Here is an 18,054-nt window from a genome sequence, read left to right as displayed (position 1 = left end):
TTTTTTTTCAAGTCAACCAAACAAATGATTTGGCAGAGTTTTTGTGTTAATGAAAGTAAGCATTTGGATGACATTTTTGTTTGTTTTAAAATGTCATTAAATTTAAAACAGCTTCTTGGAATCGTTAGACATACCTTTCAGTCCTAACTTTGCATGTTTTACTCCAAGCAAGTCGACTGAACGTAAATAATAAAACAAATCCAAATAAAACGCAATTTGTTTTCATTTCAATGATTATGCGATCATAAAGGCAAATATAACATAAGGAAACTATTACATATTTCATAACTTACTTGATCGGAAACGATGGACTAATTGTTTTTGAGCTAAAATCAGGAAAGAAATAAAAAAGGCTTTCTGGAAAATTCTAGTCTTTACACATGTTAATATGATTATAATTAAAATAAATATAATGAAAATGTATGCACAGACTGAACATGCTAAATGCGTAAAATACATGTCCAATATAACTGATTTTGCTGGCAATTTATTTTTTAATCTCTCGAGTCCACCATTACATCATTGGTCATCGGGTATTGTACCAAAACAATGAAGCATTTTTTTTTATGACTGACAATTTATCTTTTGCATAAAATTTTACTCTCAGCAGATCACAAATCATTTGTTTTTTTCTGCACATGAGATCACCCGTTTTTCATGTTGGGTTTGTGGCTCATTCTTAAATTTGCTATGCCAAGTTTTTTTTTATACTGTATTGTAATGTTTGTCTTTTCGTGCCTTGTTAATGCCATGTCGTTATCAGTTTAATTGAGATTTTATTATACCTTTGATATCTTTTCCAAAACGTGTACTCGCCGGAGAAAAAATGAAAAGTTTTTATAAATGTATAGTCTTGCCTAGACCATTTCTAAAAGCAAGCAAACGAAAGCAAGCAAACGAAAATAACACTGTTTTTATATATCTGCTGTGACTATCAATCCAAGTCACAATTTGTAAAAGTTAACCTTTATAGGGCAAAGTGCGGTCTTCAAAACAGAACATAGTCTCATACCGAACAGCCAGATATAAAGGGCCCTCAAAATGACTTCTGTAAATCCATTTAAATGGGAAAACTAACGGAAATAAGTATATAAAAACGAGAAACGAGAAACACGTATGAACCACATGAACAAACGACAACCACTGAAATCAGATCCTGACCACGTACAGGTGCAAACGAATGCTATTTCATATAAATCTATATTAAGAAAATAAAATATAATGACCACTATTGTCCCAAGAAGATTTATCTATACCAGTAGTTAGAGCAGTGTTTATTGAAGCAGTAATACACTGTCAGATAAAAATAAAAATTAATGATCTTTCATTTTCAGTTTATGATGGATATACCAATATAATCTCACTTGCTTTCTTTTTTGTAGGTTTAGTATCGCAGGACAATTTGACTTTCATCAAACACGGATTTTTTTATTAATCCAAATAATTGTTGAAATCCCATGACAGAAAAAATCGAAATACAAGGATCGAAGTTGGATTTTTAATACATTTGATTATCTAACTGTACAGGATGATAATGATAAAAAATATCCAAAGCGCTATTCACTTCTCTATATGAATAAAGTCTTATATCGACATTTTTTTTTTTACCTTTATGGAGTCCACTTATTATAAATACATTTTTGTGTTGTTATAGTGTTTCAGCTTTACTAAAATTGAGAATTCTAAACAACAACGTAGTCACAACGTGCAACGGAATTTATGATGCATACTCGATTTGAACAGTGCTTCGGTTCATAGTTCATAAATCGGTTTTATATTTAACATTTTATTTAACCTACGAAATGGAAACGATCATTCCTTTGAACTTTGCTTACAAAAGATATCACTTTCTGATCTAGTTCTAGTTAAATTGTAATATTCAAGGCTGTTAACATTCGATGTTACATTTTTATCGTCTTTGCCTAACGATGTTTTAATTTTTAACAGGTTACTATTCAAGTTTTCGCACGACTTGGTTTCTCGCCCTCGAATTCTTGACAAACATCGCTGGGGAACTGCATATTCAACTCTAATTAAAGAATTCTCGTATTCGTACGGCCGACGTAAACCGATTTCCTCTAGGTCCCTGGGAGACTGAAGTATATTTTCATCTTTAATTAATACGTCTGATTTGTTATCAACCATGCAATTGTCTGTCCTGTTGTGTACTGTTGCTAATGTAAGATATTCTCTAATGTTTGTTGGTGACGTTTTAATCACGGACTGATATGGATTTAAGTACTCTTGTTTTGTTTCCTGGTGCTCTTCGCCGGAAGATGAAGTGCTTTCTCTATTATTCAAAGAACTACAAATTACTTTGTTTACAAGCATTTTTATCTGATCAGTTGACAGTGACTCGAAAATGTTTTCATGGTTTTCTTCAGTTTTGCCGTCACCACTTCCGGTGCTATTTGACCCGCTTATTACATCGAGGTAATCAGGTGACATTTGATTGTCCTTCAGCTTCTGTTCTTCTATCAAGTCTGCGTCATCGATGACGTCATACAAACGTTCCTCCATTTCGATACCATGACTGTTTGGGGTTGGCGAAGGGTTTTGTGATTGTGTGATTGTTGCTTTCTTCTTTTTGTTCACGGTCTTGTATTTGTAGAATAAAAAGCATAAGCACATCCCGAAAATCAGAACCAAGACTGATAATGTAAGATACACAATAATTTCTCTTGACAGCAGTCCTGGAAAAGATAATATTTAAAACAGCCAACATATTTACTATACTATTGTTTGCAAAACAAATCAGTACTTGATGAGTTAATAATGTCAAAATACGTATTTGTTTTCCAAAAATATATATCTGTTTATAAACTAGTTCACATATATTGTGTCGTAAGCTAAATATAACCCCAGGTTTAAACCACTATTTAGAATACATAAGAAAATGGCTGCACAAAGTGTTGTTTTCCATTCGTTTGATGTGTCTTTAGTTTGCCATTTAATTAGGGACATTAAATTTTGATTTGCATTTTCGTTGGAGTTCGTTTATTTTCTCTTATTTAACCTTTTTTTCGTAAAATAGTGGAAACAAACAATCATTGCGTAGATACTTTAAGAAGTATACATCAGATTTAATTTCAAATTAACAATATCTTGCTCGAACACATGTAAACTTTTAAAAAACAAAACAAATTAAACATATTGCTGTTGTATTTTACCAGATATATAATAAAATCTCTTTGTTTTTGCTTTTCAACTTTCTTTTCAGAACCTAACTTTATTTGATTTATTGTTTGTAATTTTTATTTTATAAAAAATGCTTGAAATACTTGCCACTGGAGACAAACCATAGAAAAGTAAATATAGTATTTTTAATGAATAAATGCTAACTCAGCAAGGCAATACAAAGAACATGTGGTCGGGTGAATGCATAATAATTGGTAGCTTTAACCATCCACATATACCTTGAAAGATATTACTGCTTTCTCCATTTTTACTTGCATCAAAAACTTGAGGAAAAGTTGCTTCATCTGAAAGAATCATAATCCATTTTGATTAAAAGAGTAAATAAAATTGAGAATGGAAATGGGGAATGTGTTATAGAAAAAACAACCCGTCGAATAAACTAAAAACAGCCAAAGGTTACCTAAGGATGTAAAACACAGCGATAATTGGCCGTTTCAGAATCTAAAGAATCATGGGTAATTTCATTGTTTGTACCCCAAAATGAAAATAACGTCACGTCATTGGTTGAATTTCCATTGTTTATGACATTTTCAACCAATCACGACGTTTTGGTGAACACTTTTGAAAATATTACCCAGGATGCATTAGATTCTGAAACGGCGAATTGTAAACTAGTTAAGTGAAAATGGACGTCATACTTAACTCATGTATAAGAAATAACTTATGTTGTATAAAGTTATATCTATAAACATGACACTTAGGGAAGCGGGTCCGGGTTATTTTAACCAGGATGAGAGGAATAAAGCAATTATATTACACTATTTATCTTACCTCCTATAGATTTACAGAGATATGATTGGTGAAAGTGCACGTGGTGACTGTATATATTTGATAAATTTGATATAGGGTGTCGTAAAAAATATAGGGTTAGTTACCATACATGGTTAGTTACCTATGGGGTTAGTAAGGAGCTACTTCCCTTACAAAACACAAAAGATGCCACAAACCTTTATATAAACAACCCGGTGTTGATGAAAAATTTAAAAGGATTCAACAGACGAAGAAATTGATGATGAAAGGTTGAAATAAATTCATAAAACATAATTTAAGCTAACAAGTTGTTATTGTTCGCATAACGGAATTACTTCTCTTTCAAAACGAAAAAGAAATCTGAAAGGATTCAACAGACGAAGAAATTAATACATGTAATGAACGATTGAATTAAATTTATAAAAAATAAATTATTGTTGGCATTTGTTTTCTGTATAGACAAATGGAAGTAGGATCTTAATAGTAAGTATTGAAGACTTGATCACTTTGATAGGCCGCTAGTCAAAATACCACATGTGAAGATAGTCGGTAAGATAAATTCGTTACACGGTGATCAGGTCACTAACACATCATGTAACTAAAAATACATTGCTTCATATTGGGGTAGGTTAATCAAAAATATCTACCACCAGCTACAATGTGAGTCTTGTTGGCCTTTGGAAAGCAACGTACGAACATAAAGAAATTACATTGTGTCAAGCGGGTAAGACCACAATACTCAGGTAAACTATTTATGTAATAAAGAAATGTAATCAAAAATAATAAAATCCCGGCAATACTTTAATTGTTGGTGTTTTTTCTCTCTCGAAAATTGGTGTTATCAGTATTCCAAACTTTAATACAGATACAGATAAAGAATACCTGATATGGGTTTTTCTCATTGTTGAAGGCTGTAGAGGTGAATAAATTGGTGCATAGTTGTTCTATAAGCAATCCTACCACATCTCCTTATTATTGTGTCATTCAGATGTTAGATTTTTTTCCGGATCTAAAGATCCATATGTAAGAGATTGAAAATTGATCGGTTAAATATAACACAACGCACGGATGAGGATAACAAAAAGAACTATGAAAGCACCGTACCTGAAAAATTTACTGTCGTATGTGAAAAACTGTCATGTTCAGAATGTGTTGGTGTTCTTTTGCGCCATGGATATGTTCTGTCATCTATGAAATAAATTATAACAAAAAAGTGTTAAAATTACAATCTACATTGTATCTTAAGCTTGTATCTTAAGACGAATTGTATAAAGGTCTTTTGTAAAACGTGTTTCTGTACTTATACATCACTGGCTTGAGAATTTTTCGTTTGAAACATTCCTGCGATGAAGGTAAATCTGCAAAAGCTCTTCGAGGGTAAAATGCATAAAGTGTTATTTTCTTTTTACATACATTTATTAATGGCCGATCATTAATGATCAAGAGGTGCTGTTGAATATAGAACAAAATAGAATAGAATTGAAAAATTTGTATTAGCCAAATATGGCCATACGAGAGCATAAAAAAGATCATTATGTATTTAAAACAACATTCATATGATACGAAAATCAACAACCGAAATAAGCAAGCTTCCTTGCGTTTACGTATGAGGTTCATACGTTTTCATTGATATTATGAACTTCTACGGACTGAACACCTGATACGCGTATTGCAATTTAATTACAATAATAAATGTATTAAAACTTAGTTACGTAGATGTGTTATGTACAACGGGATTTTCTGTGAAACCTATTTGATAAGAAAAATATTTTAAATAATTAATATAATATTTGTAACATATAGTACTTAAGAATTGAATGCTCTTTTTTGTAAATTTATTGGGGTGTAAAAGCGTTGACCGAAGTACATTTTGGATGAAGCGCGGAAGCGCTTCATACTAAAAATGTGCGCACGGTCAACGCTTTTACAACCCTATAAAGTTACAAAAAAAGGCATTCAATACTTATAATTACATTTTTACCTATAGGATCATGAAAACACGCCTTTTATCAAGTTTTTATTTCATTTACCTGTGCACTTTATTGTAGGACCTCGTGTCATCATGAATGAAAAGTTGCATTGTTTAATGCAATTGATTAAGGAATATCACGAGATTTCTATTTAGCCAATCAGAATAACGTATTATAATGAAACATACATCTAATGTAATTATATGTATTTAAAAGAATAGAATGTATCTTTTTGCAGTTTAAAAGGGGTGTAAAAGCGTTGATCGTGTGCAATTTACCGCGCTTTATACAAAATGTATAGGCCTATGCATTAATTTACAACGTTATAAAATCACAAAAAAGAAACATTCAATTCTGAATAGATTAACTGATAAATTTTTGAAGTTAAAAGTCATTGAAAAAGAGGGACGACAGGTACCAGAGGGAGAGTCAAACCCATTGATAGAAAAAAAATGACAACGCCACGGCAAAAAAATAAAAGACAAACAGACAAATGATAGTACAGAAGACACAACATATTAGATAACTAAAGACTAAGCAACACAAACCCCACCAAGAACTTGCGGTGATCGCAGGTGCTCCGGAAGGGTAAGCAGTTCCTGCTTCACGTGTGGCACCCGTCGTGTTGCTTATGCTTTTACAAATCAGGTAAATAGTCTAATTCGGTAAGTCACATCCGTGAGAAGGGAAAGGTTATTGTAGTTACGACAAAAGGAACATATCCGATATCATCTGTAAAACGGTTATTCCATAATGGTCAACCAACTCGTGATGTCGTCCGTAAGGCTACTTACCAGACGTTGTATGTACTGAGGTCGTTGTTGGAATTTTTACACATCCTTTAACGTGGTCACAACTGAAATAAAAGTGTTTTCATAAAACTACTACATGTGTAATGTGTATACTGTATATTGCACTCAATGCAATAGGTATTTTCACAGGTACACCTAGTTTACGGGATTTGAAAATATCTTCTTTCGTTTGTTATAACCGTTTTACAAGTATCTGAACTAGAGAAAGCATTTATTGAACTAAATTATGTACTATTTAGTTTATATACAACGTATATGTTGCGTTTTTAAAAATGGAGACAGTTCAACTTTCTATGGGAACTCCTTTTTACTGCTGATACTGTGCTACTCTTTCCATGAAATTTCGTAAACATTTTATATATCCTGGAAGGAAAGTTTATACATCATGACAATGTTGTATGCACTATTATATATCTTGAAAAGGACGAAACATAATATTGGGCTGTGCAGCATATTTTCAACTTGTATATATGCCTTGAACTGTGATTTAAAACTTATTCTAAAACTTAAATTCTGTTTTAGCGTCACCCTTACATTAAGTTCTACTGAGAATTTACTGCGTCCGCTATCCAACCGTATTTTTGGCATACAACGTGCAACCAACATGTTTATTCACCATTTTTTTTTGTGTTCAGAAGATAAAATTACTAAAGAGAATCGAATGAATTTTTTTCACATTGGATTATATCCCTTTGGCCAGAAAATTTCTTATTATACATTATTTATATGTGCACCTTATAGATCCTACAGATACAGTTTAATTTATGTCAGTTGTCCGGTACTCTTCTATTATGTCGTCCTGAACATGCATGAAATATTTGGCACTGGACGTAAAACAACCAACAATCAATCAATCAATTAATCTTACTAGGAATGGTAAATGCAATGTTAGAAAATATGCAAATTGAATGCGTCTGAAACGCCTTTATGTTAAATTTCACCAGGAATGCTTAAGAATAAAATGTAAAACATTGTTTAAAGTCGAGGATGCATAATTACCGAGAAACACGTAAAAAAATCTCACAAAAAATACCACTCATACCAGGATTAAATTTTGCACGCAATACGGGCTCTCATAAGTGACGCTCGAATCAAATAGAGTTTAAAAGACCAAATAAAGTACAATGTTTTAAATCATCAAGAACCCAAAATTCATAAAACAAATACACTTTATCACCATACAAATTTTTGTTTTAGCTTAAAACAAAAATTGTAAATGATTCTTAACTTATACTATATATGTCGTGTACAAGTTGCGATTTTGTACAGGTTATAACATGTACAAAAATATTGTACATGTTATAACTTGTATAATGCAAAAATACAAGTTATAACATGTACAAAAGTACCTCATACATGTTATAACCTGTACAAAATATTGCTTAAAAATGGTTTTAACTTTGTACAAAATTTAAAATAAATCTTAATGAAGTAAAATACACATTTAAATTCACCAATGCATAAAGAACAACAATAAATAGGCCAGAAGGTGACTTTTTCTGTAGAGGACAATGATCACAAAGTTTCAGAAATATATGTGTCATGACTTATGTTGGCAAAATGTGTTTTCATGTAATTTTATGTTTTATGCAGTACATCATGGCTTAAATAAGTGTGAAACTATTTTCTAAAAGCTTGCATTCCTCAATGACAGTTACATTAGATAATTATACAAAATTGCAACTTGTACACGACATATATATATATACATTTGAAACACTGAGCACGAACAATCATTGCCACATCGTTCGCCATATGTTTTGTTTGGACATGGTCTGCAGGGTTGTCCTATCGTTGATGTGTATCCTTTGGAACAGGCTGTAAAATAAAACATTAAATAAAAAGATGTAATTTTAGTGCAAATGAGACAAATCTCCATCCAAGTCATTTGTATAAAAGAGTTAAAAAATTAAGATTAAAGTACAGTCTTGTAAACAGATCCTTTACTTGACTCACACTGAACATCAAGTTATAATGGCAAAATGACGAGTGTAAAAATAAATCACTCAGAAAAAAAACCAGTCTTATCTTTGTAAAAACGAAAAACGAGAGATGCTTAATAACCAAACCGACAACAAATTCCATTTATTTTCAAACGATTTGGCTTTAATGTTTTTTTTTCAAATTTATGTTCACGCTAGAACTTAATGAAATGCCGATGCCTGTAACCATGGGTAAAATTCAGGCAAGGGTTTATCACTGGGGAAACAATTTGAAACCACTGCTTGTTTGCAAACTCGAGAGTACTTGCTTTCAGAAGTACATGTCGTGCGTACTGAACGTGTTCCCAAAAATTATGTTTAAATAAAACAAAACAGAGTAGGCTTTGTGGCGAGTTGTCTCATTCGCAATCATACCACATCTTTCTTTTTAATATGTACACATATCTCATAAACGTATGTGGTTTTTTTTTTCAGTGGGCATATTAAACATGTTAAATTAAAACAGTAAGGAACAAACTAAGACCAAAGTCATGGCAGTATTTCTATCAATAGACAATAAATTACATATAGACGCCATTTGCTCCACTTTTCGTCGTTATCTGGAAGGATGGTCATAAATATTAGTTCTAAAAGGCATCTAATAAAAAAACAACCTAAATTCTCTGAAATGTATACATAAACAGTAGGATTTTCTATTGGCTCTTACACAAGATGTTCTATCATTTTTTAATCCACAGTTCGTGTGTATTATTATAATTATTCATAGGGACAATTAGTTTTTACTATTTAACTGTTTCATCTGTTTTAAATCATGAGCTTTTATTGCCGACTTGACTGTATGAATTTTTCTCGTTGTTGAAGGTTGTGTGATTGTCTATATAATCCACATCCACATCAATTGAACTTATGTGGATAGTCGTCTTATTGTCATCCATACAACATCCTCTTATTTTATTATATATGTGTGTATGCTTTTTCTAAAACATAACAACCCTGAAAGCATCCGTCAGTCGATTCCATTTGAGTACATGTGTATCTTTTAGATACTTACAGTCACGCTTTTAATTATAAATGACGCAGAACGCTATAAACAATAAAAATAATAAAATTAACGGTATCAATTTTCTTGCACCAGATGCGCATTTCGACAATACATTTCTCTTCAGTGATGCTCGTGGCCAAAATATTTGAAATCCAAAGCTTATATAAAAGATGAAGAGCTATAATCCAAAAGGTCCAAAAAGTATAGCCAAATCCGTGAAAGGAATCAGAGCTTTGCATGAGGGAGATACATTCCTTAATTTATAATAATTTTTATCATTTTGTAACAGCAAATTTTAATAACACAAAAAATAAAATCCGTATTTTCATGCCAGTACCGAAGTACTGGCTACTGGGCTGGTGATACCCTCGGGGACTAATAGTCCACCAGCAGAGGCATCGACCAAAGAGGTTATTAGAATAATAAAGTGATGACTTACGCGTGCAACCTTTTGCGTTTGCCTCATGATCGGCACAGCATACATCTTGTACTACGCCGCTGAAAGATTGTGATAATTAAAAAAAAAGAAACTATACCTCTATTCCATAGTCTTTTAATGTTCTATTTTATTGAGCTGAGCCAGCTCAAAGTTTCAATGTCTTATGATTCACATTCAAACTTTGGTTGATAGATGTCTCATTCAAAATCACATATCACATCTTCTTATTTTTACAACAATTAACCAATCAAATATAGTTTTACGCGTTTTTCAAATCATAAATCTTCAAATAAAGTTTTGCGAACTGTTTACTTGATATAATTCGATGATGGTTGGGATTATTCCAGTGTAGAGTATTTCATAGACTTTCATGAAAATTAAGTGTCGACAAAGTACCAAAATACAAAACAATAACCATAAATCGATCGACAAATGATAGAAAGAATAAAAAGATATATAGTGCATGGTAATTTTCGACATATTCATTCTATAATGATCGAATCGAATCATAATGACGTTTCTGAAATGTTTAAGATGATACATGTAACTTCAATTTTACTACTTGGAACTCGTAATAACACAAAAGTGCATGTTGAAAGTGGTGTTAAATACTTATCAATAAATTAATCAATAAATGTAACAAATCAACTGAACAAACCTTGTTGCAAATATTTTTAGTGTCAATGCAGTTAAACAATTTGACAATTAAGTTTTCCTGTTATAATAACATTTGATTAATATATAAAATTAAACCCCTCCCTTCCCCCTCCTAAAAAAATCACACCTTTCATATATAGACATACCTGTTAGTTCTCAGCTTGCATGTTTGACTTCCAGAGACTGGAATTAAAGTAAGTAATAAATATACACACATTAATGTTCTCATCTTTATGATACATGTAATATCATTGTAACAAATGAAAAAAAATGCGGAAATAATTATAAATTTTTATCACATATTTTACCGGAAATCATGTATATTAAATTGTTTCAAACATAACCCAGGAAATAGATCAGAATGGAATTTTACAATTTCATTTTGTTCGTATAATATCTCCACATAAAAAAGTCAGATTCTGTGAAATGATGCGTCACATGTTTAGACGTTCTTCTTTTGTGAGAAAATGACTGTATGATATTCTATAAACTTTCCTTTGACTGATTTAATATTTATCATTTCGGGACTTTTATAGCTCAATATGCGGTATAGGCTTTGCTCTTTGAAGGAGTCCGTACGATGACCTATAGTTGTTCATAACTGTGTCATTAAGTCTCATTAGCAAGCTATTTTGTCATTTCGGGGTCTTTTATAGCTTGCTTTGCGGTATCGGATTTGCTCATTGTTGAAGGGTTTACGGTGGTCTATACATGTATCTGTTTATCCTCTACATCATTTGGACTCTCTTGAGAAGTTGTTTCATTGGCAACCATTTCACATCTTTTTATCTTTATATTATATAGGGACATTCCTGGGAATTTTAATTATTGAATAGAAAAATGCATCAAAAATACCGAACTCCATGGTAAGTTTGGAAAAAGTAATTAAAAAACGTTGACAATAAGAAAAGCCCTACTATATCAACCAAAGATATTAAGACTAAAACAACTGTAATTGTATGTTTAAAACCCGAAAATGTTGGGATAAACAAGTTTTCTCTAATTCGTCGTCAATTTTTCACTCTCTGCACCAATTGTGTAAACAAATCTAAACAACTTGTTGCTCGTTTCATCTCAGTTCTTCATGACGTTGAAAGTTCTTGCTTTGCTCTATATTGCCTATTGTGAGAGCATGAAAAAAGGCGACCATATCTGATGACGTTACAGAAAGAACACATCGTTTTGAATATGATTCGAAAAGAATGAATAACTTTGCCTGCATATTGTTAGAAAACCATTAGAGAAACAGATTCCACCACCAAATCTCGTGTCAAACGATATTTGTCCACTCGCGACAGTTCAATTTTAAATATTTAAAACGCTCGGCGAGCATCCTTTCTTAAATTTGAAAATGTAACAGTCGAGAGTGAATAGCTATCGTATAACACTCGATGCAGTGGTAGAATCTATATTCAAACCTAGTCAAAGCTTGCTAATAACTTTTTTGTTTATCAATCATCGATAAACAAATAAAGATTATCTTAAAATGTATTGCATATAAATATGAATATCTCATTATTATAGAGACAATACAGGAATTGTTGTATCACGTTCACTGATTGGATCTACAAAACGAAATTCGTTTTCATGTTCGATTAAACTGAGACTGGAAATGGGGAATGTGTCAAGGAGACAACAACCCAACCAAAGACGTAAAACAGATATTTGATGATAACCAGCACCATAACTTATTTATTCTTTTTTTTGTTTTTGTTTCAATCCTTTTTTTTTTCTTTTTTTTTGAAACGTTATACATATTTCTTGTACATACAAATATCGTACTCATAATCGTACGATTTCAAAAGCAACCAATCAAAATATTATATATATTTTTTTAACTTCGCGCTTCAACTTAAACTCTCTTTTAAGTCTGTAGATGGTTTGTTGCTGGATTACATTTCTGTCTCTATCCAATACCCCCCTCATTTCTTCAATGATCAGTTACCACAGGTAAAAGCAATCACGTATGTATTGATTGACAAAAATCAGTTGTGTATATTTAAATCATAAATTATGAACGCTTTATACCAAAACACGTAGCTTTTAAAAAGCTTGTCCAACTTTATTACTTATAAATTATTTATAATGAGACGTGTATTACTAAAAGGTCGTCTAAGTTCTGATATATTCTCAAAACGTCAGCTTAAGATGGACTTACATTGTACTTTAACTAGGGTTGTCTAATGCTACGAAAACCAGAATATGGGAGATATAATTTGTACAGGTTTTTCGGTTTTACTTTATTTATTTGAACTTCAGTTTTAAAAACCATGTAGGCTTACAGTTTTGCATATATTAATACATTCTTAAATGATAAAACTCCAATTCTTTTCACCAAGGTTCAATTATTGACTACATGAATGCAAAATACATAAACTGATCCCAATAGACTGTTTTCATATTTCCAACTTTTAACTCCGGATTTTATACATGTTACCTCTCCTGTGGTAAGACACCCAGTTACTCAGTCAAGTTAGAGTAACCAAAATAAGTAAAATCAAACATATAAACGATTGATTGGTGGGGAAAGTCTAATTTTTTCCAATGATTTTATGGTGTACAGAAAATATTAAACGCCAGTTAATTTTCCCCAAAAATTGTATATATTGAAAGCTTGATTTTATTCTTTTACGTTGCTCGTACTTGACTTGGTACCAGGATGTCTAACCACAGGGTAGGTAACCAGTCGAAAAAATATAAAATTTGGACTCAAAAGTCGGTAAGATAAAAAAAAAAAAGACTACTAGTATTGCATTTCTTTTGCAAATATAGCAGGTGCAGAGTGAATATGTTGAATTTTTACATTTTAATAAATATTTTGCGTTTTTCTACACAATCAATTAGCATGTGGAAAGTAACCTCTTTGACTTAAAGTTTGGCAATCGTCAGTGACCGATGGTCAAATTTATTAGCAATGTTTTTTGGGGCCCGTTATAGCTTGCTGTTTTTTGTGAGGCCGTACACTGACAATGGTTAACTTTTATAAATTGTTACTTGGATGGAGAGTTGTCTCAGTGGCACTCATACCACATCTTCCTACATCTGTTTAGATGTATGTCAAAAATAAACCGGCTAGCATATTAATACATTCATATGATTAAGAAGATAAGATTAAGAAGATAAGATATGATCGTCAATGAGACAACTCTCTAGCAGAAGCCAAATGACACGGAAGTAAACAATTTTAGGTCACAGCACGGGCTAAAATAATGAGCAAATTCTAAACCACATAGTCAGTTATAAATATCCCTGAACGACAAAACTAATGTAAAACAATTCAACGAGAAAACTAAAGGACGTCGAAGGTATGTTCAAAACAATAAACGGAAATCAAATATGATATAAAGCAACAAACAACTGCTATTTCCCAAAAATGTATAGCACTCATGTAAACTAGAGCTCAATTATTATCGGTGTAATTTAAATAATTCCTTTCTTGAAGTTACATAAGCTAGGGATAAAACTGGAAGACACTATTGGTTAGCTCTTATTTAACACTAAGAATACAATATGATTTGATTGACACAGAAAATAAAAATTATTTGTTTCCAAAACTTTTAAATTTTCGAAATACTAAGGCTTTTCTACCTCATGAATAGATTACTTTAGCTGTCATTGGCAAAACTGTTAGGAATGTTGGTCCTCAATGCTCTTCAACTTCGAACTTTTTTGGCCTTTTTTACTTTTCGGGATTCGAGGTCACTGATGAGTCTCTTGTAGATGAAACGCGCGTCTGGCGTAAATACAAAATTAATCCTGGTATCTATGATAAGTTAATTTGTATAAACGTCCCTAAACGTGTCTCAAACTTATCTGTAGCGTTTTTATCGAGCTTGTAGCGTATGTATTATGTGCGTGTAGCGTACAGGTATACGCTAGACACACGCTTGAGCTGGATGAAGATATGTATGCTGCATAAAAAATTCCTCGAGTTGTAGCGTTCACCAAGCGTATACCTTTGTATTTCGACGTACTTCAAACTTATGTAACTAGCGTTCAACGATTGTTTAGCATTCCTCTGGCGTTTAACTAATGTATACCGACTTTGTCAATTTTCTCTGTACATTTGGTGCACGCCGGTCTACACGCCCGTGTGTGACGCCGGCATAAGACTCATTATCTACCTTGATGTGTTGACAAAAGTATAAAAAGTTTAAAGAATTGAACAAAACAATTTACAGGAAAAACTAAAGTGACATTGACTCATTATTATTGTAAATTTTCATTTTATTTTCTAATCGATTGTATATGTTCGTTTTCATCCTTTGATTGCATATTTGTTTCGTTTTTTCCAGAAGGTTTGCTACTAGTATTCAACTTTTCCACTGTCTTCAATTCTCGTCCTCTTATATTTGACTTTTGTAAACCATACATTGTCAAAGGGTAAGCTACATCCAACACATTTTCGTATGTCTTGGTCATAGCCTTTTTCTCTACATTTCGAATATGCTGCAGACTATTTTTCTTATGACTTTTTTGGTTAGGCATTTCACTGTCTATACTGCTGTTAGCTGGTGCTAATGTAAGATACTCCGTTACTTCCGGTGGTGACATTTCAGATTGGATCATAGATTGATACGGATTTAAGTAATCTTGTTTTGAATCCTGTTGATATTCTTCGCAAGAGGAAGTACTATCACCATTCATTATGGAACAACAATCTTCTTTCATATTGTTTTCCTGTCTGTGCATCTCTGTATTCGACATCAACTGACAAGGGTTCTCATTGTTCGTACAACTTTTCATTTCACTGCTTTCTCCTTTACTTGAATCGTCAATTACATCAAGATACGCAGATGACATTTCCATTTGCTGTACTTGTTGATCATCTAGCATGTCTGTCTCGTTTATGATGTCATATAAACGGTTCTCCATTTCAATGTTTTGGCTATTTTGAGGTATTGCGGAAGTTTGTGATTGAATGATACTGGAAGTTGCTTTTCTCTGTTTTGTTAATGCCATATATTTGAATGAAACAAAGCAAAACCCTATACCGAAAACCATTACAAAAACTGATAATATAAAACAAACAATGAGTTCTTTTGACAACTGCCCTGCAATGAAAAAAAATAATAATACAGTAATCAAAAGGTATAATTATGAAATTGATCAAATTAAAAAGAAACAGAATGCCGAATTTTAGATTCGTGTATTAATAACGACAACTGTTTAATCTCACCAACAAATCAAAAATAACACAATCTTGGTAATTATACACAATACATTCAACCAAATCAAAATGATAAACAAATCCTCTTTTTCCAATGATTTACAACCAATTGCATTTGGACAATATATTTTGCTGAAACTACATAAATCATTGATGGGTAAAACCTATTGTGTTCAGTACGCATAAATCGATCAAATATTCAATGTTCATAAACAAGTATAAAAAGTATCAATGGCGGCAACAAGTCCTTTCCTTATATTGTTGTAACAAGTAAAATAACAGAAATACCGAACTTCGAGGACAATTCAAAACGGAAAGTCTCTAATCAAATGAAAAATTACAACCTCAAACACAACAAACGAATAGATTACAACTATCATATTCCTGAATTGAAACAAGCATTTCCTTATGTAGAAAATATTGGATCAAAACTGGTTTCATAGCTAACTAAACTTCTAACTTGTTTTACATTGCTTAAAATTGCATGATGGCCACCAAACTAATAACATATACCTTGTACACTAGTACCGATGTTTTCTCCGTTTGAAGTTGCTTCAAGGTTGAGAGTGGATATCGTTTTATCTGAAAAATAACAATTAGATTTTAAATAACTGTTTTATACCATAAACTTTTAGTATAAACTCAATACAATAAGTTGGATTTGTGAGTGTGTGTGTTGGTATGTACTCAGCATAAATTATTTAGATGTATTTTTTAGGAATGTGATTCCGGCTAGGAATACAATAGGAAACAAGACTATCAACTTTGTTTTAACGAATACACACTAGTATATAAATTAACGATATAATATGATTGCCGATAAACAAACTATTTACCAGAGACGAAATGCAGTTGTAAATTAATAACGCTCATTGTATGGTCGTCAACAATGTGAAAAGAAAACACATACCGAATAGTAATCATCATTCAATATTTAAGCTGTTTATTCACTATTTTTTTTATCTCGTTTGTTGACAAACACTACAATATCTTTTAAATATCTGCAAACAGCAAAACTAACCAGCAAAAACAGATTTAAAATAAGTTAACATGACCGCATTAATCGATCAACGTATTGGCTAACATAGAAGTGAATAGAGAACTACGAACAAAAGTATTTATTGTCATTACTTGTCGACCTACCGTCCGTATATCTATATACATATTTTCGACTATAGAAATGATAATAGTCATGATGTCTATTGTTCTTTCCAACTTACCAGACGTTTCGTACACTGAAATACTAGTTCGTGATAAAAGGTCAACACAGCCGTAAACGTGGTTACATCTGAAATAAAATTTTATAACATATAGATAGCGTATACGTATCAAACATTTATCTCATGCATTTTTAAAAGAATACGTTGTATGCCAATAGGATTTTTGTTTTTGATGACCGTTTTTAAAACGTCATCACTTTTCATTTATGTATCTTCACTATGACAAATCTTCTACAATTTATCGAAATGTTAAGAGACAATTTAACTGAACCTCAATAGATGTTTTTTGTCAGCTATGCTGCTCCTTTCACATCGATAATAATTAAAAAGTTGCAACCATTGAGACCAGAAATACTGGGAAAAAAATCAAAAGCATACTTACATTTTAAAATCTGAGCAAGAACAATCATATCGGCATCTTTCACCATATGTGTTATGTTGACATGGTCTGCAGCTTTGTTCAAATTCCGATGTGTATCCTCTGGAACAAGCTGTTAAAACATTTGATCAAATTATGATATATCTATATTTATATGTGTTAGTGACCCCAGATAAGACTATATATGCAGCACGTCTTAATGTTGGTATATTATAATTTTTTATTATGTTTACGGTTTTTATTTTTTAAATGCTTAGCAATGACACCAATGTTACTTTGATTTAGTGACCAATAACATTTTTTTTGTATGATTTTGGCTTTTTGCGACAATTGTTCGCTGCGTTATTTTGTGAATCTACGCGTTAGAACATCGAAGTATGAAAGTATAACGAAAATACATGATTTGTACAAATGATTAGAAGCAGATAACACGCTTTGAAATTCCACTCGACTTTTGCGATCTGTTTGTGATAT

At 31.9% G+C, this 18,054-nt stretch overlaps 1 protein-coding gene across 1 annotated transcript; it reads right to left on the bottom strand.

The window, feature by feature from the left end:
- Positions 1 to 1,812: 1,812 nt before the first annotated feature.
- Positions 1,813 to 11,059, bottom strand: LOC139494047 (uncharacterized). Its single transcript, XM_071282213.1, has 6 exons — positions 10,958 to 11,059; positions 10,155 to 10,213; positions 8,440 to 8,548; positions 6,713 to 6,774; positions 3,417 to 3,482; positions 1,813 to 2,693 (listed from the first exon to the last, which is right to left on the bottom strand). The coding sequence occupies exons 1-6, from the start codon at positions 11,038 to 11,040 to the stop codon at positions 1,813 to 1,815; spliced, it is 1,260 nt and encodes a 419-aa protein (XP_071138314.1). The 5' UTR covers positions 11,041 to 11,059.
- Between the last annotated feature and the right edge of the window lie 6,995 nt (positions 11,060 to 18,054).

This window comes from Mytilus edulis, chromosome 11, assembly GCF_963676685.1.
Source record: "Mytilus edulis chromosome 11, xbMytEdul2.2, whole genome shotgun sequence".
Classification (NCBI taxonomy): domain Eukaryota; kingdom Metazoa; phylum Mollusca; class Bivalvia; order Mytilida; family Mytilidae; genus Mytilus; species Mytilus edulis.
Note: the sequence above shows the minus strand (reverse complement) of the source record. Positions and strands in the feature narration are given on the sequence as shown.